Raw genomic sequence first — 26,059 nt, 5'->3', positions numbered from 1 at the left:
ACCATTTATTGATATGTCTAAGCAGGCAATCTGGACTCTTGGAGATAACATAAGAAACTAATTGTCGCAATGTTAGACACAAAAATAATATGGTTTTCGAAGGTTGATGTTCACTTTAAGCTTTTGCAGTGCTGTAAGGATATTACTCAAGGGCCCCTAGGTCACTTAAGAGAACATCACTTCCAGGATTATATTACTTCTAAGAAACTACCGTAATATACAAACCAAAGAAGCCAGACTTCTAGAATGGCAAACACTGGCGCTGACTTCTCACACTTCGTTGGCAATCTGGCTTCAGTTTAATAAAAAATGATCTAAACCCTGTCCATACATCTGGTTTTATAGTTAATTACTTATGAAGTAGTCTGGTTCTATAAGGTAGCAGAACATTAGTCTCTGATGTATGTTATTTTCCACTGTAATATATGGCCCATCGTGTAAATGGATTATTGCTTTCCGTCCCTGTGAGTTTGCTGGTTGTAGTAGGCAGGAATTACATTGAGGTTTCTGAGACATTACAGTAACATATGTGACTAGTGAGGCGCTGAGCACTTTGGGGAGGTGACTGCATTGGTTCTATTCCATCATTTTTTATTTTTTTGTGAAACGGAATAGCATTCTATAACATCCAACACATTTTTCTCTAAAGCAGACCTCTCTGGCATGCAGACAGTTTAAAATAAACCATGTTCACATGGTTTACATAAAAACTGTACTCAAACGGAGACATGGCCGAAGTAAAATCAAGCCCTCTTAGATCTAATAAAGCTGTAAGCACTGGGATAACAGTTGACATGGATACTTGCTGATTTACTTTTCACTAATGCCTCAAGCAATTTTGTAGATTTTCATGGTTTGTAAACTTTTTTCTTATTTTTATTTTTTTTAATTCCTAGCCAGCCTCCTGTCTGACCATCATTTATATCATGAGTATATTAGGCTGGTTGGACAACGCTAGTGGTAATCAATCCAAGTAGCCTCTTTAGGTGGTCGTCTTAATATGTGGCATGAAATGGTATTAAATGGGATGAATTGTATGTTGTGAAATCTTAAAGCCTTAAAACTCCCCCCAGTTATTCAGCTGAGATTGCAGTTAACTCACCACCACCTCCCACCATTTCCTCTTGCCTCGTCGTAATTAAGAGGCCAAGCAATCTGAGATTTGTAGATTTGTTTGGCATGGTTTTCCTACTGGTAAGTTGGTGGTTGCTGGTGAACCTTATGAACAAAATAGTGTTTTACATGTGGTTTAGGTTACAAAATGTTGTTGTATTTCATTAATCAAGGAAAAGAAATCAATGGGGACCACTTATGAACACCATCTTTCCAGTGTGAGGACCCAGATAGCAAAACTTCTCAGGGCGGCTTATTGGAACTCAGAGTGATATTAGGGTGGATATTGAAGTTAGAGGACCTATTACCACAAAATACAATGTGATCTGCAGGCAGCAGGTTATAAAGCAGAAGGAGCGGAGCAGACTGATATATAGTATTGTGGCTAAAGATTCAGATTTGTAATTTATACTTTTAAACTCTTCTCTTTCTATACTTATGACCACCTGCCAACTTTTTGACAATGATAACCCTGCAATACCTTTTCTGTGGAGGACCCCCCAGAACATATAGTAAGCCATTCTCTTTATGAGACAACCATTAATGACTGTGCTGTGTATATCATTTCTGATGCAGTATTGCTGTATTATTCTGGGTGATCACATAATAGGACATCACTGATACCACCTCCCCCCGTGTACAACTAGCAGTGACTGACAGCTCTCTCTGTATACACACTTACACTGAGAATGCTATCTGTCACTGATAACACCTCCTCCGTGTACAGCTATCAGTGACTGACAGCTATCCCCAGGGGTGCACCTAGCCTTTCTGCTGCCTGAGGCGAAAACTGAAACTGTGCCCCCCATGCCAATTTCTTAACCTAATCTATTTGTCACAATGAAAGTGCTCCTTGCCCATGGTTCTTCTGCTGCCCCCCTCTTGCCCCTTCCTGGTGCTGCTTGAGGTGATCGCCTCACCTGGCCTCATTGGTGGTGCACCCCTGGCTATCCCTGTATATACATTTACACAGAGAACGTTATCAATTACTGACACACCTCCCCTGTGTACAACTGAATTTAGATAAAGCAGAGATATAAATGAATAAATTACAACTTTTACTGAATCTTTTCCAATAAAACTATGTAACAATCTGTTCAGTTTCTCCTGCTCTATAACCTGCAGCCTGTAGATTGCTTTGTATTTTCTGGTGACAAGTCCTTCTTAACTGCATTGAAATCTTTAGGTATTTACTAGAGCTAGACCACACACATTGCTGGGTACAAGTGGATGAATGAAACATTTTTCTGATTCCAGCACCTAGTAGTACAGTAGAGGAAAAAGAGCCTGCTTTTCTGCTAACTTCTAACAGCAGACGTTGTGTGATAAGGAAGCTGTCTTACATTTAGAAGCAGTGGTGGATCCGCCGAAGTTATGTAGAGGTCGGCGCCTCTTCATAACTGCGGCGGATCCAGTGCAGGGCTTTATTAAGACCGGCATCTAAAACGCCGGTCTTAATAAATGTGCCCCAAACACTTCTATACATGGGCTATATTAGGCAAATGATCTACAGTAAGAAACAGAAGTATTTCAACACCCTGGGATTTTGCAAGTTCTCCCACTTAGAAATCATGGAGGGGTCTGAAATTAATATTGTAGGTGCATTCCCACTCTGAGAGACAGAATAAAAAATCAGGAAATCACATTGTATGATTTTTTTTTATAATTTATTTGTCTTGCACTGCTGAACATAAGTATTTGAACACCTGAGAAACATCAATAATTCTGGCTCTCAAAGACCTGTTACTTTGCCTTTAAAAAGTCCACCTCTACTCCACTCATTAATATAACTTAGTAGCACCTGTCTGAGCTCTTTAAAGACCCCTGTCCACCCACAGTCAGTCAGACTCCAACTACTACCATGGGCAAGACCAAAGAGCTTTCAAAAGACACCAGAGACCAAATTCTGGGCCTCCACAATGCTGGAAAGGGTTACAGGGCAATTGCCAAGCAGCTTGGTGAAAATAGATCAACTTTGGAGCAATTGTAAGAAAATGGAAGAGGCTAAAGATGACTGTCAGTCTCCCTCGGACTGGGGCTCCATGCAAGATTTCACCTCGTAGGGTATCACTGATGATACGAAAGGTGAGGAATCAGCCCAGGCAGGAGGAGCTGGTCAATGACATGAAGAGAGTTTCAAAGGTCACGGTCGGTAGAACACTACGCCGTCATGGTTTCAAATCATGCATTGCACAGAAGGTTCCCCTGCTCAAGTCATCACATGTCCAGGCCAGTCTGAAGTTTACCAATGACAGTCTGGATGATCCAGAGGAGGCATGGGAGAAAGTCATGTGTTCAGATGAGACCAAAGTAGAACTTTTTGGCCTAAACTTCACTCGTCGTTTTTGGAGGAAAAAGAAGGATGAGTTGCATCCCAAGAACTCCATCCCTACTGTGAAGCATGGGGGTAGTAACATCATGCTTTGGGGGTGCTTTTCTGCGAAGGGGACAGGGCGACTGCACTGTATTAAGGAGAGGATGAATGGGGCCATTTATTGTGAGATTTTGAGCAACAACCTCCTTCCCTTCCGAAACCTGACTGATCTAGAGGAGATCTGTGTGGAGGAGTGGGCTAAAATCTCTGTTGCAGTGTGTGCAAACCTGGTCAAGAACTACAGGAAACGTTTGACCTCTGTAATTGCAAACAAAGGCTTCTGTACCAAATATTAACACTGATTTTCTCAGGTGTTTAAATACTCAGCAGTGCAAGACAAATAAATTCTTTAAAAATCATACAATGTCTTTTCCTGATTTATTTATTTTTAATTCTGTCACCTACGATGTGAATTTCAGACCCCTCCATGATTTCTAAGTGGGAGAACTTGCAAAATCGCAGAGTGTTCAAATACTTCTGTTCCTCATGTAGTCGGTAGTGGGGAAATGAGGACTCTTGATGTAATTAAAGTGGCTGTTGCAAAACACAACAACTCCTTTTTAAATGGAGACCAACCTGGTGGTCACCATAGCAGAAAATGCGATTTCTCTATGCAATCACACAGCATTTTCTACTATAGTGAGAATTGAGGGTTGGGTGGACTTCTCCTTTTGTCAGTAGATCACAGTGGGTTCGGCTTGAGAAACCAGTGGTTATCAGGCACTATTACTGAGGTAAGCCATGTCCGACCATTCATATGTATGGTAAACCATGTAATGCATAGACTCTTGGGGTTCACTAGAGTTGGAGATAGTCATACAAGTACTGGCTCAACACCACAAGAAAAATGTAGGGGTGGCATGTCTTTACCTAGTAGTTTAATGGAAGTTTATTTTACTATTTTTGTCTTAGGGCTGATTCACACATCCAGGAAACGTGGTCCATGTGTCGGCGAGATCTCCCGGGCTGATCGCAGCTCCCCTGACCCGAACTGACTGTATCATAGTAAGTTGATACAGTCAGTTTGTATCTGATGGTGGGGTTATTGCATCATGTGTGGCTGACGCATGGACCGCGTTTCCCCAACCAATCACGATCCTATGTGTCAGCCCTTACTATGAAGTTACACTCACACTGGATGTATAAAACAGGGCCTTAAAATGAGTAATTCTTCTCTTATGCAAGTGAAATGTTATAAATATTGAAACCCCCATTATTGTTTATCTTTTTCTTTACATTTATGCTTCTCTAACATTATAATTTTTGCTGTATAACTTATTAGCCCAATTCGCTCAGAAACTATTGAGGAGGAACTTAGTGAGGGACACAGTGAGGAAGGGTTTAAAGGGTTTCTTGGAAAAGCCAACAAGCTTAAAGAGCAATTTGAGCAGAAAGAAGAGGATACAAAGGATCAGTCTGATCCAAGTGATATAGAGGTTCGGAAATTAAAAAGCCTTCAAAAAGTCGGAATTAAGGTCATGCCTGCAGCAAAGCGATATAGCAGGTCAGCTCCTCATTATTGGAAAGCATGTCTGGAGTGCAGCGTTTTCTCACTATTTTGTGTCTTCACATATGTGGAACCTGCTGTCTTGCATAGGAGCATGTCTAACGTAAAACCTATCCCATAGAGACAACCACTCAGGTCAATGAAGGCCTGTGTACTGCAGTAAACTGTTGGGAAATTGATATGCATGTGTTCTTCACAAATGTCCATTCCAAAATGTGTGAATGGTTGTAAAAAATAAACATAGTACACCAAAAAGATAGTTGTCTTGACATATATTCCAGTACACTTTTACTGGTATTGCATAACAGCAAGCTATTTTAAAAAAAATACTGAAAATACTGTTTCAATGTGTACTGCTCTTGGAACGAATTGTACTGTTTTGAGGAGGTTAAGGTTACCACCTGCCAACTTTTTGACAATGATAACCCTGCAATACCTTTTCTGTGGAGGACCCCCCAGAACATATAGAAAGCCATTCTCTTTATGAGACAACCATTAATGACTGTGTTGTGTACATCATTTCTGATTCAGTATTGCTGTATTATTCTGGGTGATCACATAATAGGACATGTGATCACCAGAATTCGGATATGAGGACAAAGCAACTCAGTTTAGCAGGGGCCACTTTGAGTGATACAGATGTCACAGGGAAGTTTTACCCTTTAACTGTGGCTCCAGTGTCATCTACACAATTTAATTCCTTCAAAAATCTACGGTAACCTTTTAGATGATATGAAATGTTCAAATTAAAATATAATCCTAAACCTGAATTATCTAAATCACAACACAGAGATCAAATTTGCCACTTTTTTCATCAGAGCTCTCAGCAAACTCAACCCTTTTTTGATGGTCTACAGTCCATCAGTGGTCTAACAACATCTAATATTCTGTTGATGGGTCAAAAAGGCAAGTTTACTGAGCAGTTAAAAAGATTTTTCCTTTTTTTTTTTTCTGCACAGTAGATGCACCATTGAATTGAATTGGTGCCAATTTATAAATTTGCTGAAGCCAAGCATGAGATTAACATGCATTTGTGGTTTATGCCTTTTCATCCTTTGTTTTACAGGAGTAGCTTTATTATTAATCTTATTCCTTTAATCATTGGTGTTTATGTGGGCATGGCATGGGGTGAATGAGATGTTCTCATGCTTTGTATTCTGTCTCAGCGTTGTGGAAATTGACATCACCTTTTACTAAGTTGCTCTGGATAAGTGTCAAAAATTATATAATGCACTACTGGGAATCTAAACCTTTTGTGTAATGGTCATAAATAACAATATACAGTGTATGATTTGATCACTTGCATTCAATCATAAATTATTTTAAGGAATCCTTCAGCTTCCTGTGCCCTTCTTTTGGAGAAGTTTTGGCCTAAATATATGTTATTTCATCTATATATAAGGAGACCAGAAGAATTGTATTTTTGAGGAAATGACCCTGTTTGTTACTAATTGTCTGCTTGAGTGGTCACAAGAATGGACTGTGTCCTATCTAACCACTAATGTTCTGCATGTTGGACCTGCCTTTTTTTTCAGTTTGAAGTGATATGATGCCATTGGCATAGCTGTATAATGTCATTTTACTGTCTCAGTCAAAAGCAATCTCTTGAAGACCATGAGCCAGACCTAGTGCTTCAGAAAGAGAACAGTAACCCATTAAATGTGGATTCTGAGGAGGAAGAAGAGTACAGAGTTCCAGATATTGAACGAGATGACTTGGCCACGCGGAGAGCAAGGATGAACCAACCTAAAATGTCAACCCCTTTTAATCAATATATACATGGCTCCTATATTAATAAATCAAAACCTCCTCAGGATGACTGCTTGCCTTCCACCCCTGCTTCACCTAAACATAATTTGCATAAAAGGTAAGCTCAAAATCCTGTAGTTTGTGAGTGAATATAGCAAGTGAGCTACAGCATGCCTAAATTATCCAAGGAATCTACTGAAACGTTCAAAGGAACGACTGATATGGGATGCGTGTGGGTTTCAGAGTGGCAGAGTTTGACCTTGATAAAGAGGCATTGGAAGAAAGCTCAACATAATTTTTTCCCATAAATGAAATATGTTTGATAGAGTTGGCATTGTCGCCTGCTTTAAACAATGTGCATGGTCATAACGAAAATGCACCCCGTGACATAACCATAATCTTCTGAATTTCACTGTGTTCAGCAAACCTGAAAGCCAAGGCCAAACAATAGACTTGGCTGCTGTCAGCCTCAAGGGCAATGTAGTCCAAAGACCTGTAGATGTTGAGTCAGACCAAGAAGAGGAGAAGATTCCAGATGTACAGCGAGATGATTTAGCAAAGCGCAAAACTCATGGAGTAGCCACACATCAGAAGGAACCTAAAGTATTTGGAACGGCCTCAATAACCAAAGCTGACCTTGAAACCTGGCAGAGACTGAAGCTTTCTTCCGAAGATAGGTGTGTTACTACTTGCTTGAGTGTGAATGGGTATTTTCCAGCTGCATGTTAAAGAGAAAGTAATAGATTCTTTAGCTGCTTACACATGTCATAGGCACCTAAAACCATATATTTACACTGTAAAAATGGTTTCAGCCAATTGCTCATTGGGCAGAAAATATTATGAATTGAGAACAGGATTAAGGCAACCCAAGAGAGATTACACCATGATTAAGGCAATGGTGGAGGGAATCTAGTTTTTTTTTATAATGATCTAGCTATAACGTAGATATATTGCATACAGCTTATATGGGTCTTGTAGGATTTCTATTTCATCTATTCGGATAACTGGACAATATGTGCTCCATTCTGGATAATGTATCAGTACAGTTACATCAGTTATCAAGCATGAACTTCATACAGTATGTATGATGGTCTCCCACCACTTTTACCAACTCATATGGCTTTGGTGTGGCCTTCCAGTCACAAAATATTTCAGTTGCAACTGATCTACTAAATCTTTTCTGAAATTTTCATCTTACAAAAGTGATGTATCTCGTAGTGTTGAGTAGTGGTGACTATATTGACTCCAGTCTTGAGGAATGCAGCCACCCATACTCTATGTGGAAATCAGTATAGACACCAGTCTTTAGACATTGACCACTATTATTTTTTAAACACATGTGGGAATGTCTAAAAAATCATGCATTTGGTGAGGTACTTTTGTGTGGCATTAGTTAATGAAGAGAATGGCAGTGTTTGGTAGTTCTCAGTTTTTACAGCTGATTTGAGTTTTATTAACTAACCCAGTTTAAAACCAAGAGACAACTTATTTCACCTTTCTTTCTTTCTTTCTTTCTTTCTTTCATTCATTTCTCTTTCTTCCCATTCGTTTCTTCTTTTCTTGGAATCAAAGTGAAAATACTCCTGTTCAATCGCAAGTTAACAGCCAAAGTCCTAATATCGATTTAGCCAGAGCAGCAAATGATGATTTTGGCAAACGCAAGTTATCATTGCAAGAGAAGAGGGCCAGGAATAAGCAAAAATTTGTCCGCTTTGGTCCAGTGACTGAAATTGATCAGCAAAAGTGGGATAGACTGTGCATTGCTAAACCTACTGCGAGTGAGGGAAATGCCAGGGACGAACAGGTCCCCGAAATAACTTGCGCCAAAGCAGTGTTATCAGACATTTCAAAAATTGAAGTCTTGGGAACAATACCCTTACAATACAGTCCAAGGTATATTGGAAAGAGTCGATTCAGTCATAGTTTTCAGTTGCACCTGTTTTCAAGAATTTCGTAGTCTAAATTCACTTAATTCATATTACTTCTATTCTGTTTCATAGTCATTATCAAGTCTTATTCTATGTCGCAAAATTATAATTTTTTAATGCATTTGTATTATAGTGTTTTACTAAGATGTCAAATGTTGAAATTTCAAAAATGTGAAGAACATTTCTCATGTTTGATACAGTATCTGATGGGCTATTAACTATTGCACATATTATGTAAGTAGGCCAGCCAAACCTGAGGTATGTAGGTTACCAGATGTTTCTGCACCTCCTGAAAATGAGGCTGATGGACAAGTCATAGATACCAAGCGGGATGACATGTTGGCACGTAGAATGGGAACTTTTCAGAAGTGTGCCAGAATCAGTAATGCTTCACCTGCCCCTGATGACTCACACAGATGTATAGATCATGGGAAAGCATCAGAACAAATGATGGAAATGAATGGACATAGACAGCCACTGCAAGAGGACAACCAGCACGTGTGAGCTTCTTTTGTGCTGTGTACTGAATGGAATAATCTGTGGTGTGGGGCAAGCAATAATACCGGTGCATGCGTTTGCAGTGACTTAATTTATTTTTATTTTTTTATGATTGACTTTGTAATACTAATATTGTCTTACATTGACTTCTGGGTTTGATCTGTTGAGGATAACCATCCCTAAAGACAAAGCATGTTGTGTAATTCCGACCTAATGAAGTTGAAACGTCCTGTCACCTCTTCCAGCAGGAGTAAGGTGCCTCCTTGCAATGTTGGGAAACCAGACTGTGCAGATTCTTGTAACAACCCTGATGCAGAACATCCTGCTTCTGTAGAAGACACCTGTAAAGTAGATAGGAACTTGCAGAAGGACAGAAGCACTCCAGACCCGGAAAAAGATGACATGATGGTCAGAAGAATCTCAGTCAGTCAGAAGCCCCCTATTGTGGCATTGAGTCACTTCCTGCCAGTGCCGTTTTCTGCCCAACAAAAAGTAGAGGAGGAGAAAAACATCTGTTCGCAAGCGGAAAATAAGCAATTGAGGTCAGAAATAATTTTTGTCAAGATGGCAGCAAGCCTTTTGATGTGATAAGATTTGTAGTACAGGTCCACGTGTTTTGCCTGGATAGAAATTGAGTTATTGTGCGTTTAATTGAAATTTTGTTAAAAAAAAACTATGTAGCAAATCTGTCTAGAATTTGAAGGCACACTGTCCAATATATTTTACTAAAGAGGTTTATGTTTTTTCGGAATGAAAGCAGATCTCAAATTGTCCCTTGCAGGGACCCCACGCCACCAGCTATTGCCTGTAATTAAGTATTATGGGCTTAATTTCCCTGCAGCACCACCACAGGGGAATTACATATTACAAAGAGCCTATTCAGATCTATGGTTTGGGTATGTACTGCAGAATGGGACAGGGCATGAAACCCTTTATAACCACTCTCCATTCTAGCCAAGAGACGAGGATCCTGAATAGGGGACCCCTGTCTATTATTCCAGAATTCCCTAGTAGAGTAAGTGAAAAAATGGGTTATAAACTAAGCAACCCATTTAATGTGTCTTACAAAGAAAATGCGTCAAACATGTGGGATCACAGGCCTCCAAATAAATGTTTTTGTTTTGTTTTTTCATTCTGTGAGTACATGTAACGTAAAACTGAGTTTTCTCTTGCCTATATCAGATGTGCTCCTCACACTAATAATGGTGTATGTTATGTACCTTGTGTAAAAGCGGGTACTATTTCTTCTGTTTTTCTTATAAAGTAGAGTTTTACAGTGTAACATGAAATCCTTAATTTATAACTATATCTGAAATTGCTTCCATAGCTCCATCCAGGCAGTGACTATTTTGCTTCCTCGTACGCCCCAAACCTTTACCACCTCCACTTCTGACAGACCATCACAGCAAATTGAACAGAGTGGTAAAGCAGAAGATTCAGTTCAGTTAAACGATGACGATCTGACGAGCAAACAAATGTGCAGCCCCATTCAGCATAGTTCCATCTGTGCAGAGCCCAAGTCCCAGCCTGAAGAAACTCTTGAAAGGCCTGACCTTGAATTTTTGAGGTCAGATAATGTCATCAATTCGTTTTTTGGCTTTTTTTTTTAAATATCTAAAACAATATTTTACCTGTGTATATGTATGTGCGCATTAGTGTGGATACAATGTAGCAGAGCTAAATGTTTAGGTGCAGTAGAGGTTCTTATTTTCGTAAACTCAGCCCAATGTACAAAAAATGGTGCCCATCAAAGACCCACAGAAAACTATGACCTATCCTATTCAGTCCAACCACAGGGAATGCTCTGATCACGGGTGCCCTGTCCGGGCTGTGAAATCTATAGGAAAAACTTCACATGGGATTTTCTTCTCCACTATGAATGGTAACCATGTCTTGTCCCCAGGATGAGTGTAGGTTCCCATGGTCAGATCCACAGACCTAGATTTATGGTAAATTTAGTGCAAATGCCATAAAAGTTGGGGTTAAGCACACGCTTTGTATACACATGTATATGTCATTGGACTTCACTGCTTCAGTGCTGCGAAATATTTTGTACAAGCAAAGCAGACACTTCATTTTATACATGTAGATGCAATGGTTTTCATTTTGACTTCTCGGTTGGTTGCATTTAGTAGGGTTGGTGTGGCTTTTGGATATAACTCACATTGGTGGTTGAATATTTGTCCATTTAAGACTATTGGAAATGATGAAACAAGGATATGTTTACCATAAGGGCAGCTATTGGGTCAGTAAAGGTATAGTAACCCAGCTCCCCTTGGTCCGCTCCCTTCTTAAAGAGGACATGTCACCTCTCCTGAAGTGTCTGTCTTAATAACTACTTACATTCCTTATGTAATAACAATTATGGAGCATCTATTATGACTATGCTGTGCCATTCCTATATTATACCTGCTACAAGTTATAAATTGCTAGCAGTTTGCAATCAAGGTCCAGATGGCCAGTTGGGGTGTGTGTTCCTGCACAGTCTGACACTGGAAGCACTGATTACATAATGTCAAACTTTACAGGGACCCACCCCCCAACTGGTTATACCCACCTGGACCTTCATTGCAGACTATTGGCAATTAATTCATAACTTCTAGTAGAAGTAATAAAGGAGTGGCACATCGTAAGAAGAGATGCTCCAGATTTGTTATTGCATGGGGGATGTTACTAAAACAGACCTGGCAGGAGAGGTTACAGGTCCACTTTAAAGGTGCAGTCTGGTTTCTGGAAAAAATAAAAAGGGACACAATTTATATAAAATAAAAAGTACTCACCTGTCCAGTCCCCTACTGATCTAGTGTATTTGATTGGCAGTCCCCAGCATATCTTTGGAAGGCAAAATTATACTTGAGCAGTCAGGTGCTGTGCTGGCATCATGACTTCTCACAGAATGGTGATGCCAGTGGTATGCCACATGACCGCTGAGGCCACTGATTGGATGCAGCGGTCACTTGTAAGCAATGACCAGCAGGAACCACCGGAGTATTTTACTCTGCATCATCAGATGCCTGAATGTTTTTTTTTTTTTGAGAAGCCGGATAATAGGCTGAATGATCAACACCTATACCTATATATTCTCCCAATATAGAAGTCTGAAAAGTGTATAAATAATACTCAATCATTTATATAAAATAGTATACTTTGTTACAATAACACAAAAATCTACTAAAAACCCATTGAAAACAATGTCAAAAGGGGCCGCATGGTGTGCACAAGGTTATTATAGTATAATTCATATATTGTGTATAGTATAAACGGTTATTGTATATAATATAATAATAACCCATTCATATAATCAATTTGATTGCTCTCTATAGGTATAGAGAGCAATTGAATTGAGTATATGAATGGGCTATTAGTGTATAATCATTTATACGGCTGCACTATCTATCCATTATGTACACTATATATAAATCATACTATAATAACCATGTGCACAGCATGCCATCCCTTTTGACTTTGTTTTTAATGGGGGTTTTTTGTATATTTTTATGTTATTGTAACAAAGTATATTTTATATAAATGATTTGAGTATTATTTATACACTTTTCAGATTCATATATTGGGAGAATATATGGGCAGTCTCTTGTATTAGAAGTGGTGTATCTGTTGTATACAGATGTAGCTGACCTAAACTTGACTCTGATAACACATGGCACAGTGCTATCTTGGTTATTTTGTGACAAAAGCCATTGAAATCCATTGGAAAGTTAGTTATCTTTTTTTTGCCATTCTTTACTTAACGCGTTAACCATCAAGTTTAGCTCGGCTGCATCTGTAGGTGTTAATAGGCTGAATGAGCCTGTGCGAGGTTTACCTCTAAACCTCCAGTGATATTAGCAATAAAAAGAATAGAGGGTGTATTTATTCCTTCCTACAAATGACGGGTAGGGTACTAGTTATGCCACCTAACTTAGCATGGTAGGTGTGATGACATGAGCCAGCACCAGGAGGATCTGCTTCTCCAGAATATGCACAGTATGACAACCAATTTGCAGTTTGCAGCGGAGCGTCTCCCGTTCACAGTACCACAAAATACGTTTTGTAAAAGGCCAAATATGTTAAATATAATTATGAGGCGCAAGATACTATTTTGTGCCACAGGATAAATATGTCATTTACACATAATTTGTGATTTAAACCAAGAACATTCAGAGGCACAAAATTCACTATGAACAAATGACGTCAGAAGGTCGGGGAGGTCGGATAGCAGAAGTCTTTATAGATGTGGACATGTGCGCGGTCCTGATACAGCTCAGTATTCATTATTGTGAGGATGTTCTATTATCTTCTCCCCACAATTGTGTCTAATTCTACATTTGGTCTCGTAGATTCAGCAGCCTACGGTCAGATGAAGAAGAGTAAGTCCATTTCTTTGCTTGGAGAGTTTAACCACCTAGTGCATGCCTTACACTTAAAAAAAGAATCATATGCATCTAGCCCCTCGGTACTAAGCAGTATTAATAACCAGTAACATCACCAATAAGGACATTTAGCATGAAACTAATCTATACACTTGTCATGCGAGAGTGCTGGTATTAATCCACTGTGCATGATTCTTGGGTACCCCTTGCTTCGAATGCTAGATATATAAAGCACAAGCCTTTCTTATATTACTTTTCGGTGCTAAGCAAGGCTCGGAATACTTGTGTCTAGTAGTTTTGGCATGTAAAATGCACTATCTTAGGATTTGTTCACACAGGGAAGAAGTGTGACTGGTCTTCACTGCTACACAAGAAAATGCTGCAAAAACAATTCACATTATGCTAGGGCTACACGCCCATCTTGGCCATGGCACCGGTCATATGACCAAAGATCATTTTGTCGCAGTGCAGCCATTAAAAATGAATGGGTTTGCAGCGTGACTTAAGAATCACAAAAAAGTCACCAATGTTGGATTTTTTTAATTTTATTTCTGGGGTCACTGTCAGGGGTGCACCACCCATGAGGCCAGGTGAGGCGATCGCCTCAGGCAGCACCAGGTAGGGGCAAAAGAGGGGCAGTCGAAGGGCCATGGGCTGAAGGGAAGGGGTTAGGTTAAGAAATTGGCATTGGGGAGGGAGGGGCGCCATTTCAGTTTTCGTCTCAGGAAGCAGAAAGGCTAGGTACACCCCTGGTCACAGTCACACTGCAACCCCATTCGGTTCGGTGGCTGTGCCGATAGAAATCGACCTTTGGTCATGCGACAGGTGTCATACCAAGATCGCTGTGTAGCCTCAGCTCTAACATGTGTTGCTATAAATGATGTATGAACTGCTTCCTATTGAACATACAGTCAGGGCTGAATTATAGGAAGGGCAAAAATGGCAATTGCTTCCACCATCTAGTGATCCTCTGGCAGATTGACCAAAGGCTCAACTGCTATTGATGCTTGGCAGTAAAACCCAGGACGTGATCACTATTATCCAGGCAATATGTAGTCCTTTTATAGCAGTGTATGGCAGTACTATTATGGCCCTGTATTGCCTTATTATTTCGCTATTATATCGTTTATCCTTCCCAGCCTGGCTTTTACTCATCTGGTTTGAATAAGAAGTAGAATCCCCTACACACAGGGGCATGCACATAGTATTAAAATTGTGAATGGTCTAAATTTAGCAAGGCTGTCTGAAAAGTGTCTGTTTAAAGGGGTTTTCTGAGATTCTGAGGATAGGTCATCAATATCAGATTGGCGGAGGTCCGACACTCGGGACTCCCACTGATCATCTATTTGAGGAGCCCCTGGCTCTGAATGGAGGCCGTGCTTTGTATTGCAGATCAGTCTCATTCACTTGAATGCTCCTAGGCCATGTAACAGATGAATGACATCACTGGCCTAGGAAGAGGGCGCGAAGCTCACTGGAGTACTGCAGCCTGATTGGTGGAGGTCAGGTGTTGGACCCCTGCCAATCTGCTATTGATGACCTATCTTGTCCCTTTTAATGTAGTGAATTCATGAATGAATAAGGATTCATACATTCCTATTCCTAACAGGAAAAACTCTTAGTTTCCCATAGCAACCAATCAGAGCTCATCTTTCAGTTTTTTCAGAACACTTTAAGAAATGAGGGCTGAGCGCTGATTGGTTGCTATAGGCAAGGTTTCCTGTCCTCCAGGACAGCCCCATTGTTTCAGTTGCCCCTGGAACTTGAGGAGCAAGATTTCTCCTTCCCCAGCACTATAAATGATGTCTCATAGTTGTGGTCTTCATAGATGTTGCACTGGGGCTCAGAAGCTTCAGGTTACCCTTCTGGTAGGAAGAGATGTGTAGGGGAAGCTAACATCATTTCCTAAGTGAATAACGGGACATTGTCATTTATGGCCTTTTTGATTTTTATGATGTGACCGCCACCTTTGCTGTGTAGCCACCTCAGTATTGATACTGCATGTTCACTATCTGTATAATCATATGCAGCCATTATATTACATAAGCTGGAGCTTTAGGGGTTGAAGGAATCTTGTGCTATTAAATCCTGTCATTGATGTGAAGTGTTTGATGTCCAGGAAATACTGGATTGTGTGCAATTTACTATAAAGTGGATGAAGACCGCGACACACGACAATTAGATTTTTTATTTTTGTTTTTAATAATGAGCTTCAAAGCATTGACCAAATTGACCAATTTCTGGGTGCGTAGTGCCCTGAGCCTCAACCTCAAATCACACAGCCCAGGCTTCAAATAGGTTGTGTCGCCAAGTGTTCTGCGCTATGTCATTGTGGATAACAGATGGCTATAGCTAGGATTAGTCTGTGTCGTCTGTGGGAATTGTAAGTGAAGGCAGATAAAAGTTCTAAGACGTTCTGCATAGAAGACAAAGGTGTGGTCTATCTGATGGGTAGTTCTTTTTGTTTTTGCATTTTCGTTTTTTGCGTTTTTATTCCCTGCCTTTCCGGGGCCATAACTTTTTTACTTTTCCGTTCACATAGGGCTTGTTTTTTTGTGGGACAAGTTGCACTTTCTAATTCCACCATTTAATATTTCACACGATGTAGTGGAGAACTGGAAAAAATTCTGCAACAGTTCTATGGGTTTTGTTTTTACAGCGTTCCCTGTATGGTAAAACTGACCTGTTATGGGGATACCACATAACATTTTACATTTTAAAACTGAAAAAAATAAAAACCTTTTTCTTTTCTTGTGTGGGGGCTCATTTTTTGCAGGGCGATCTGTAATTTTCATTCATACAATTTTGCGGTCACTTTTTATAAAAAAATTTGTGGGAGGTGAAACGAGCAAAAAACTGTGAATCAGTCATTTTGACTGTTATTCCCGTGTGGGATAAACATTTTTTTATTTTAATAGTATGGGCGTTTTCACACACAGCAATGCCCATTAAGTGTATTTTTTTAATTGTTTATGTATTTTTATTTTCCTTTTGGGGAAAGAGGGGTGATTTGAATTTTTATATAAATTATTTTTAACTTTTTTATTTTTTATTTTATTTTTATAGCAAGCAATTAGCAGATTGCTTCTCTCAAAGATGAGAAATACACTGTGGGGGTCAACAACTATCCAAAAATACGCCTATATTAGGAGTACTTCTAGCACAGATGGTATTGCTCACTTTATGTATGCTGGCTGTACATCACTGGTCTCTTGTGATGTTCAGCAGCAGAATATTGGCAGATATGTTCATTACAGCAACTTAGGTTTTTTGCATTGCCTAGAGTGTGCCAGCCTCTAATGTCCCCCAGATGGCATTGGTGACATTGCGTTAATCCATATAGCTGGAAGACTTGAAGGGGTTTTCCAATAGTTTCTTACTGGGTCCCCAGCCAATCAGCTGTTTGAAAATGCAGCAGCGCTCTCAGTAGCCATGTGACATCACATTCATCAGTCACATGGCCTCGGCCCAGTTCGTCCCCATTGAAGTGAATGGGGCTGGGCCACCATACAATGTATGGCGCTGTACTTGGTGAGCTGCGAGAAGGCTGCGGCGGTACTGTGAGCACAAGTGCCTTCTCAAACAGCTGATCGACGGGGGGGTCCTGGGTGTCGAACCCCCACCGATCCAATACTGATGACCTATCCTGAAGATTAGTCATCAGTAAAAAAAAAAAAAAACTCTTGGAAAACTGGCTTTAAAGGGGTTATCCCATGTTTTCAGTAAAAAATTTAAATCAGACATCATATAGTACATGACAGTCTCTTTTTAGCAAAGCTAGGGGATCCAGAGATCTTTTCATTTATTGCTCGAATTGCTCTGCTAGATTTAGTTCAATCTGGCAGCTCAGACGGCGTGACCTGTAACTGCCACAGTTTCTAATAGAAATATATGGCTGGTGGCAGTTGAAGGTTAGAATTGAGCATGTGCGTCCACCTCAGCAAAGTAGACAGAGAGATATAGAAAAGAGAAAACAGCAGGTGGCGCTATAGATATATATTTTACAGAATTACTCAGTGGCTGTACTAAATGTTTAATTACATGCAATTAAAAAAGTCCAGGTGCTGGTTTAAAAAATGTCGAATAGTTTTCATGGGAAGCCCCTTTAACCTCATGGAGAAAGCCAGTTTGCCCTACATAATTTTTTTGTTGGTTTATCCTATATATTATAGAGGTATTTAATTTCAGCAAATAAATGTCAGGGTAATTATTATTTTTTGAATGAAAAGTTACATCACTTTCCTGTACACTTTCTGTACTAAATGAAGTGAGATGGCAACGATTTTCAGTGCATATCAAATAGGAGTAATACACATCCGATATCCACCAATAACCTGTGTCACCAGTGCCGAAACCAGTGGTCCGTGGATTTTCAAGATCTTTGCTTGGTTACAGTCGTTAGTTACTTCTGGTGGATAATAATGTGTCCTGGTTATTACAGGATAAGAGCTCATTCAGATGGCCGTATGCTGTGCGCAAAAATGCGGATCCATTTTTTTTTGCAGATTAGATGCTGTCCCATTCATTTCTATGGGGCCCTTTTCTTCCATTGCACGGCTCAGCAAAAAAATAAAACATGTCCTATACGTGTCATTGAAAATCAGGACATGGCCCTATTGAAGTCTACGGATCAGCAAAAAAGCGGAATGCAATCAGTTTTTTTGCGGACATGCCGAACTGTCCGCAAAAAAAACGGATCCGCATTGTTGTGGACAGCATACGGCCGTCTGTATGAGTCCTAAGGCTACATGCACACGAACGTATGTGTTTTGCGGTCTGCAAATTGCGGATCCGCAAAAAAAAACGGATGACGTCCGTATGCCATCTGTTTTATGTTTTTTTTTTCCGGATCCATTGTAACAATGCCTAAAATGGACAAGAATAGGACACGTTAATTTTTTTTTTTTTGCGGGGCTACGGAACGGACATACTGATGCGGAGAGCACACGGTTGCGGACAGCATTTTTTACAGACCCATTGAAATGAATGGGTCCGCATCCTATCCGCAAAAAAACAAAAACGGAGCGGACACAGAAGCAAACAACGTTCATGTGCATGTAGCCTAACAGGAATGAAAAAGGAAAGTGTAATACCATTTTGTCCAGATTTTAAACGATTTTTCAAGACTTAGGCTACTTTCACATCTGCGCTTTCCCTTTCCGCTAATGAGATCCGTCATAGGATCTCAATAGAGGGGGAAAACTGTTCCGGTTTGTCCCTGTTCATTATCAATGGGGACAAAACTGAACGAAATGGAATGCACTCTGCTTCCGTTTGGTTGCGTCCCAATCGCGGACAGAAAAACGCTGCAAAGAAAGACGGATCCATCATGACTCATAATGTAAGTCAATGGGGACGGATCCGTTTTCTTGGACACGATAGAAAATGGATCCGTCCCCCATCGACTTTCAATGGAGTTCATGACGGATCCGTCTTGGCTATGTTAAAGATAATACAACCGGATCCGTTCATAACCGATGCAGATGGTTGTATTATCGTGACGGAAGCGTTTATGCTGAACCCTGCCGAAACCAGTAAGAACGCTAGTGTGAAAGTAGCTCTGTAATGTAGGTTGTTGGACTAGTCTCAAAATGAGCCATAGCCACATAAATCTTGCAATATTACCTTTGGTACAGATGCAGCAGAGCTGAACTTGATGGTTAACGTGTAAAGTAAAGAATGGCAAAAATAAAAAGTTAACTACTTTTCAATGGATTTCAATGGCCTTTGTCATGAGATAATCGAGATAACACGTGAGTCAAGTTTAGCTCGGCTACATCTGTACATTCATGCCTAAGGTCTGGATGCAAATTAATGCTGGTTACACATTTTTATCTATACGAATGCACTTTATAATAATGTATGCTGTCTGATTTGTTTCAGTAATTTACCCTGGCAACCTAAAAAATACCATCACTGGATGGTGGTACTCTGCACAGTCTATGTACCTACAACCTGTGTTGATCTTAATATTTTGTTACTGTCAATATACTGCTTGCATGCTTTACCTTGTGTGCTTAGTTTTGATTTATGTTTTTAACAAATGTCTCCCCTTACAGGACAACCATGAAGTGCATGGTTCATAGACTTCTGATCTGCACTGCATGTTGCTTTGTCATGTGGCGCCATCTTGTGGTACCTTTACAGAATGCTTGCAGACTGTTATATCATGATGGTCTGTCTTTTTTGTGTTCTGTGCAGGAGTGTAAGCATGTTGGACATGAGGTGTGAGGAAGAAGGAACAATGACACCGCATAGCCGAGCACACCAAGAACATCTGCAGTATGTCAACGATCTACTCAAAGAGGAGGATGACACATGGCAGAATGTAGGTAGTTTTGGTCCACTGCGACAAAATGTCATATTAAAGCTCCCTCGCAATACCAATAAAGCACAAAGGGGCAGATTTACTCATGTAAATTGGGTGCTGGAAGATAAATCTGGCACATCTTTGGACTTTCTAAACCAGGCATGCTCAACCTGTGGCCCTCCAGCTGTTGGAAAACTACGACTCCTATCATTCCCTACAGAAGCATGGGGGAAGGTGTAGTTTTACAACAGCTGGAGGGCCGCAGGTTGAGCATCCCTGGTGTAAACTATGCTTATACCACCTGTGAGTTGGCTTACTTTACGCAGAATTGTGCACCAATTATTTTTTTATTTTTTTTGATGCAAGTTGTCACAGTGTAAGCCATGTCCTATTTCTGACAGGCTACAGCTCTTTCCAGGTAGGTCACACAGTCAAGAGTGATAAGAAAGTAGCTTAAAGGGGTTGTCCGGGTTCAGAGCTGAACCCGGACATCCCTCCATTTTCACCCAGGCAGCCCCCCTGACTTGAGCATCGGAGCAGTTCATGCTCCGATGCTCTCCTTTGCCCTGCGCTAAATCGTGCAGGACAAAGGCATTTTTTGGAGATCTGGTGACGTACCGAGGCTCTCCATGGGGCTGCCAGGAAGCCCGGTGACGTCACCGGCACTGATGGGCGGGATTTAGTGCTACGCTAGCCAGTAAAACGGCTAGGGCAGCGCTAAAGCACGCCAATCAGAAGTTTCCGCCCGGCAGTGTGTTATTGAAAACAAAAGAGCCCGTGCCCTGCGCGATTTAGTGCAGGGCAAGGGAGCGCATCGGAGCATGAGATGCTCCGATGCTAGCCTCAGGGGGGTTGCCTGGGTGAAAATAAGGGTATGTCTCCGGGTTCAGGTCTCTTTAAACAATAAATGAAGTGCAAAGCATAGTTTTTGGTGCAAATTAGGCCAGAATTCTGGTGCCTTTTGATTAATAAATCTCCTCTAGTATGTTTCCTGTTCCTGGATACTTCTCCCTTATTTTATATGTTTTTATTCTAAAACAGGTGGACTTTCACTGAAATAAAAAACAAAATACTTATAAATTCTACTTGTCCCCTAAGGGTCCATTCACTCAACTGTATTTTTGGTCTGCATTGCGGATTGAGTGCGGGCCCATTCATTTCAATGGGGTGTGCTGTCCGCATCCATATGTTCGTTCCACGGCCCCTCAAAATAAAAATAGAACATGTCCATTTTGCTTGGTTTGCGGGACTTGGGAAAAATGCGGGATGCACATGGCTGATATCTGTGTTTTGTGGATGTGCGATTTGCGGACTGCAGAACATATACAGTCGTGTGAATGCCCCCTTAGGCTACTTTCACACCTGCGTTAGGTGCGGATCCGTCTGGTATCTGCACAGACGGATCCGCACCTATAATGCAAACGCTTAGATCCGTTCAGAACGGATCCGTTTGCATTACCATGAACATTTGCATTTTGTTCATGATAATGCAAACGGATCCGTTTTGACTTTACATTGAAGGTCAATGGGGGACGGATCCGTTTGAAAATTGAGCCATACTGTGTCAACTTCAAACGGATCCGTCCCCATTGACTTACATTGTAAGTCTGGACGGATCCGTTTGCCTCCGCACGGCCAGGCGGACACCCGAACGCTGCAAGCTGCGTTCAGGGGTCCGCCTGCTGAGCGGAGCGGAGGACAAACGGAGCCAGACTGATGCATTCTGAGCGGATCCGCATCCACTCAGAATGCATTAGGGCTGGACGGATCCGTTCAGGGCCGCTTGTGAGAGCCTTCAAACGGAACTCACAAGCAGAGCCCCGAACGCTAGTGTGAAAGTAGCCTAATTCTTACTAATTTTACTTTAGGAGGTCAGTAAGTAAAAAAGGTACAGAAAATGGCCATATGACTACAGTGTGAGACTACACAGCTTCTTTGTAGTCTCTTACCATGGAAATAAGAAAGATTTGCATAAGAGCTGTATATATTATATAGAATTTGAATTGAAACAATTTGTAAATTTGCTTCACTTTCAGTTTATATGCTTTGGAGCATGTGGGCATAGGCTGTAAGGAGGGCTTCCAGGATATTTAAATACAACTCAATTCAACTCCATTTTCTTGCTGCTGGTGTCTTGTGCATCTCATTGCTCTGACACATTGACATGCCGTCCATAGTGATGACACTTAACGTGAGCTTATTGGCAAACAGGATGGCACATAAAGGAACAATATAAGTGCTGGGCTACACTGTGGGGAGTTAGAGCAGAATCAGTGTGGTACAAATATTGCACAAGTTTCTTATTATTATTATTTGGTTAGTCCCGGCTTCCCCATATACACCGCCTTGCAAAAGTATTCACCCCCCTTGACTTTTTTCGTGTTTTGGTGCCTCACAACCTGGAATTAACATGGATTGTTTGAGAATTTGCATCATTTAATTTACAGAACATGCCCACAACTTTGAAGATGTTTTATTTATTATTATTTTTTTTTTATTATTGTGAAGCAAACAACAAACAGGACAAAATAACAGAAAAAGTCAATGTGCTTAACTATTCACCCCCTAAAGTCAGTACTTTGTAGAGCCACCTTTTGCGGCAATCACAGCTCCAAGTCACTTTGGATAAGTCTCTCTGAGCTTGCCAATTCTTACCACTGGGATTTTTGCCCATTCCTCCTTGCAAAACTGCTCCAGCTCCTTCCAGTTGGATGGTTTGCGCTTGTGAACAGAAATCTTTAAGTCTGACCACAGATTTTCTATTGGATTGAGATCTGGGCTTTGACTAGGCCATTCCCACACATTTACATGTTACCCCTTAAACCACTCAAGTGTAGCTTTAGCAGTGTGCTTGGGGTCATTGTCCTGCTGGAAGGTGAACCTCCGTCCTAGCCTCAAATCACGCACAGAGTGATACAGGTTTTGCTCAAGAATATCCCTGTATTTAGCACCATCCATGTTTCCCTCAACTCTGACCAGTTTCCCAGTCCCGGCTGCTGAAAAACATCTCCACCGCATGATGCTGCCACCACCATGTTTCACTGTGGGGTTGGTGTTCTTTGGGTGATGGGATGTATTGGGTTTGCGCCAGACATAGCGTTTTCTTTGATGGCCGAAAATTTTAATTTTTGTCTCATCAGATTAGAGCACCTTCCTCCATACATTTTGGGAGTCTCCCACATGCCTTTTCACAAACTCACAATTTGCCTTTTTGTTTTTAGCTGAATGTAATGGCTTTCTTCTGGCCACTCTGCCATAAAGCCGAACTCTATGGAGCGTACGGCTTATTGTCGTCCTATGTACAGATACTCCAGTCTCTGCTGTGGAACTCTGCAGCTCCTCCAGGGTTACCTTAGGTCTCTGTGCTGCCTCTCTGACTAATGCCCTATTTGCCCGGTCCGTGAGTTTTGGTGGGCGGCCGTCTCTTGGCAGGTTTACTGTTGTGCCATGTTCTTTCCATTTGGTTATGATAAATTTGATGGTGCTCCTGGGGGTCATCAAAGATTTGGATATTTTTGTATAAACTAACCCTGACTTGTACTTCTCAACAACATTGTCCCTTACTTGTTTGGAGAGTTCCTTGGTCTTCATGGTGAGTGATGCCTCTTGCTTAGGTGTTGCAGCCTCTGGGGCCTTTCAAAAAAGGTGTGTATATGTAATGACAGAATATGTTACACTTAGATTGCACACTGGTGGACATCATTTTACTAATCATGTGACTTCTGAAGGTAATTGGTTGCACCAGAGCTTTTTATGGGCTTCCTAACAAAGGGGGTGAATACATACGCACATGCCAATTTTCTGTTTTCTATTTGTAAACAATAGCTTTATTTATATATCTTTCTCATTTCACTTCACCAACTTAGGCCTCATGCACACGACGTTTTTTTTTTGCGGTCCGCAAAATGGATTTCCGTTGTTCCGTGATCTGTGACCGTTTTTTCTTCCATGGGTCTTCCTTGATTTTTGGAGGATCCACGGACATGAAAAGTGAAAATAAAAACTAAGTCAAGTTTGCATTGAAAATTATAGGAAAAACGGACACGGATCACGGACACGGATCACTGACGCGGATGACTATCTTGTGTGCATCCGTGATTTTTCACGGACCCATTGACTTGAATGGGTCCGTGAACCGTTGTCCGTGAAAAAAATAGGACAGGTCCTATTTTTTTCACGGACTGGAAAAACGGATCACGGACGCGGAAGCCAAACGGTGCATTTTCCGATTTTTCCACGGACCCATTGAAAGTCAATGGGTCCGCGGAAAAAAACGGAAAACGGAACAACGGCCGCGGATGCACACAATGGTCATGTGCATGAGGCCTTAGACTATTGTGTTGTGATCCATCACATAAAATTCAGATTAACAAAACATTGAATTTAAGGCTGTAATGTAATAAAATCCGAAAAAAGTCAAGGGAGGGTGAATACTTTTGCAAGGCCCTGTATATAGATGTTTGGCTTGACCGAATGTGTATGTGTATTCTGTGGGAGAGTGGAGAAAGCCGCTGCCAGACACTTATGGCGGTGGCTTATCTCCTGGCGGAAGAAAAGGATCAGGTGAAATATTTATTTCACCCCATCCTTGGTTCCTCTGAAGTCATCTGTCTGGGTAGAGTCAGGAGCTCCCCATACACATTTGAGTGTCAGCCAGACTGGCCGTTCTTGGCAGATCCAGCTGCCAAAAGACTAATATGTATGGCAAGCTTTTTTTTCTGTTTTTCTGTGACGCTAATCTTGAACATTGTTGTAGGACCTTGCCCGATGGAAGACCCGCAGGAGGAGTGCATCACAGGACTTGATAAAGAAAGAGGAAGAAAGGAAAAAGATGGAGAAGATGCTTCGTGGAGAAGGTGACTTAACCGAAAGAAGAAAAAGCATAAAAACATATAAAGAAATAGTGGAGGAAAAGTAAGTTACTGCCATGGTAATTCTTTGTATATCTGGTAAAAAAAAGGTTAATTCCCATCTGATAAAGTGATCTCTAGAATATGCTATTACTATATGGTTTATGGGGATCCAACCTCAGGGACCTGTACCAATCATGAGAGATGAATAAAAAATATGACATAAAACAGTTCAAAATCAGTACAAAGCCAGAATACTAAAGTGTTTGCAAAGTCAATCAACTTCTTTTGTAGATGGAAATGGGAAGTAGGATTGAAATTATAAATGTTTTATTTTTTTTTAAACTTTCTTCAAAGAACAGGAAGTCTTGACATATTTGAGGCCTAGTGATCAGTGCAAAAAATTCAGGATTTTAGTATTAGTTTTTAAATATAGATGGTAACATGGAAAATTAAAACAAAATCATCAAACATTCAAAGCAAACGTTTAATATGAAAGCTTGATTAAAACAATGTCATTTTCTGATGACACGTTCCCTTTAAAGAGGTTTCATGACTTCTAGACTCAGAGTGGCAAAGAAAAACAAAAGAAGTCAAACCCATCTCCATCGATCCCTGTCTGCTCCCATTCCTGCTCTACCCTGGCTCCCAAAGATAGTTGCTTCCAGGTCCCTCTTGATCCTCAGGAAATGCCCATCACTGGTTGAGGTGAGTGATCGCTGAGGCCAGTGATTAGCTGAGCAAGTATTTCCTGTATGTTGAGATGGACCAGGCAGGAAAGACAAGCCGGGACTGGGAGCCGAATTGCCAACCATTATTTTTATTTTTTCTGGACAACTTATCCCAAAATCACGGATAGCCTACATTTTATAGGGACAAATAGGAAAACCATAATGAATGAGAGAGACTATAAATAATACATGTCTATAGCTCAATATACTGAGAGGAACTCATTACCAGCATTTACTGTGAGCTGCAAAAGGATGAAAATTACCATCAAAGTAATCTAGTCAAATATCACCAGCCTCAAAAAATCACAGACACATCTATATTTTTTTTCTCACGGGAACAGGAAAAAAAGTAGCCTATTTTGACAGACTGTCCGTAAATTTCTGGGTTGGCAACCCTGCCCGGGAGAGGCATGGGATTGTTGGAGGTAAATCTTTATTTTTATTTTTTGCCATTGTGAGTCTTAAAAAAAAACCATTGGCTGGACAACACACCTTTAATATTTGAATTTATCTCTGTTCCTGCACTGCTGGCCCCTGCTGCCTAAGGATAAAACATTATGGCCTATGTTGACAACGATATATGTACAAATGGACTTCCAGGATAGCGTGTGCAGCGCCATTATCTGTTT

The 26,059-nt window shown here is 40.8% G+C and overlaps 1 protein-coding gene across 5 annotated transcripts in view; it reads left to right on the top strand.

Moving 5' to 3' along the window:
- LIMCH1 (LIM and calponin homology domains 1) overlaps positions 1–26,059 on the top strand; it is a 264,731-nt gene that overhangs the window by 197,391 nt on the left and 41,281 nt on the right. For 3 of the 5 annotated variants that reach the window (XM_040418933.1, XM_040418930.1, XM_040418934.1), the window contains 10 exons: positions 4,770–4,991; positions 6,586–6,861; positions 7,166–7,420; positions 8,316–8,636; positions 8,911–9,171; positions 9,415–9,711; positions 10,497–10,736; positions 13,507–13,536; positions 19,741–19,867; positions 24,606–24,763. In XM_040418933.1, coding sequence (XP_040274867.1) covers positions 4,770–4,991; positions 6,586–6,861; positions 7,166–7,420; positions 8,316–8,636; positions 8,911–9,171; positions 9,415–9,711; positions 10,497–10,736; positions 13,507–13,536; positions 19,741–19,867; positions 24,606–24,763 — 2,187 coding nt within the window. The remainder of the gene's footprint in view (positions 1–4,769; positions 4,992–6,585; positions 6,862–7,165; positions 7,421–8,315; positions 8,637–8,910; positions 9,172–9,414; positions 9,712–10,496; positions 10,737–13,506; positions 13,537–19,740; positions 19,868–24,605; positions 24,764–26,059) is intronic. The other 2 variants (XM_040418931.1, XM_040418932.1) reach the window with 2 other exon arrangements.

The sequence above is a fragment of the Bufo bufo genome, chromosome 2 (genome assembly GCF_905171765.1).
Source record: "Bufo bufo chromosome 2, aBufBuf1.1, whole genome shotgun sequence".
Lineage (NCBI taxonomy): Eukaryota > Metazoa > Chordata > Amphibia > Anura > Bufonidae > Bufo > Bufo bufo.
Note: the sequence above shows the minus strand (reverse complement) of the source record. Positions and strands in the feature narration are given on the sequence as shown.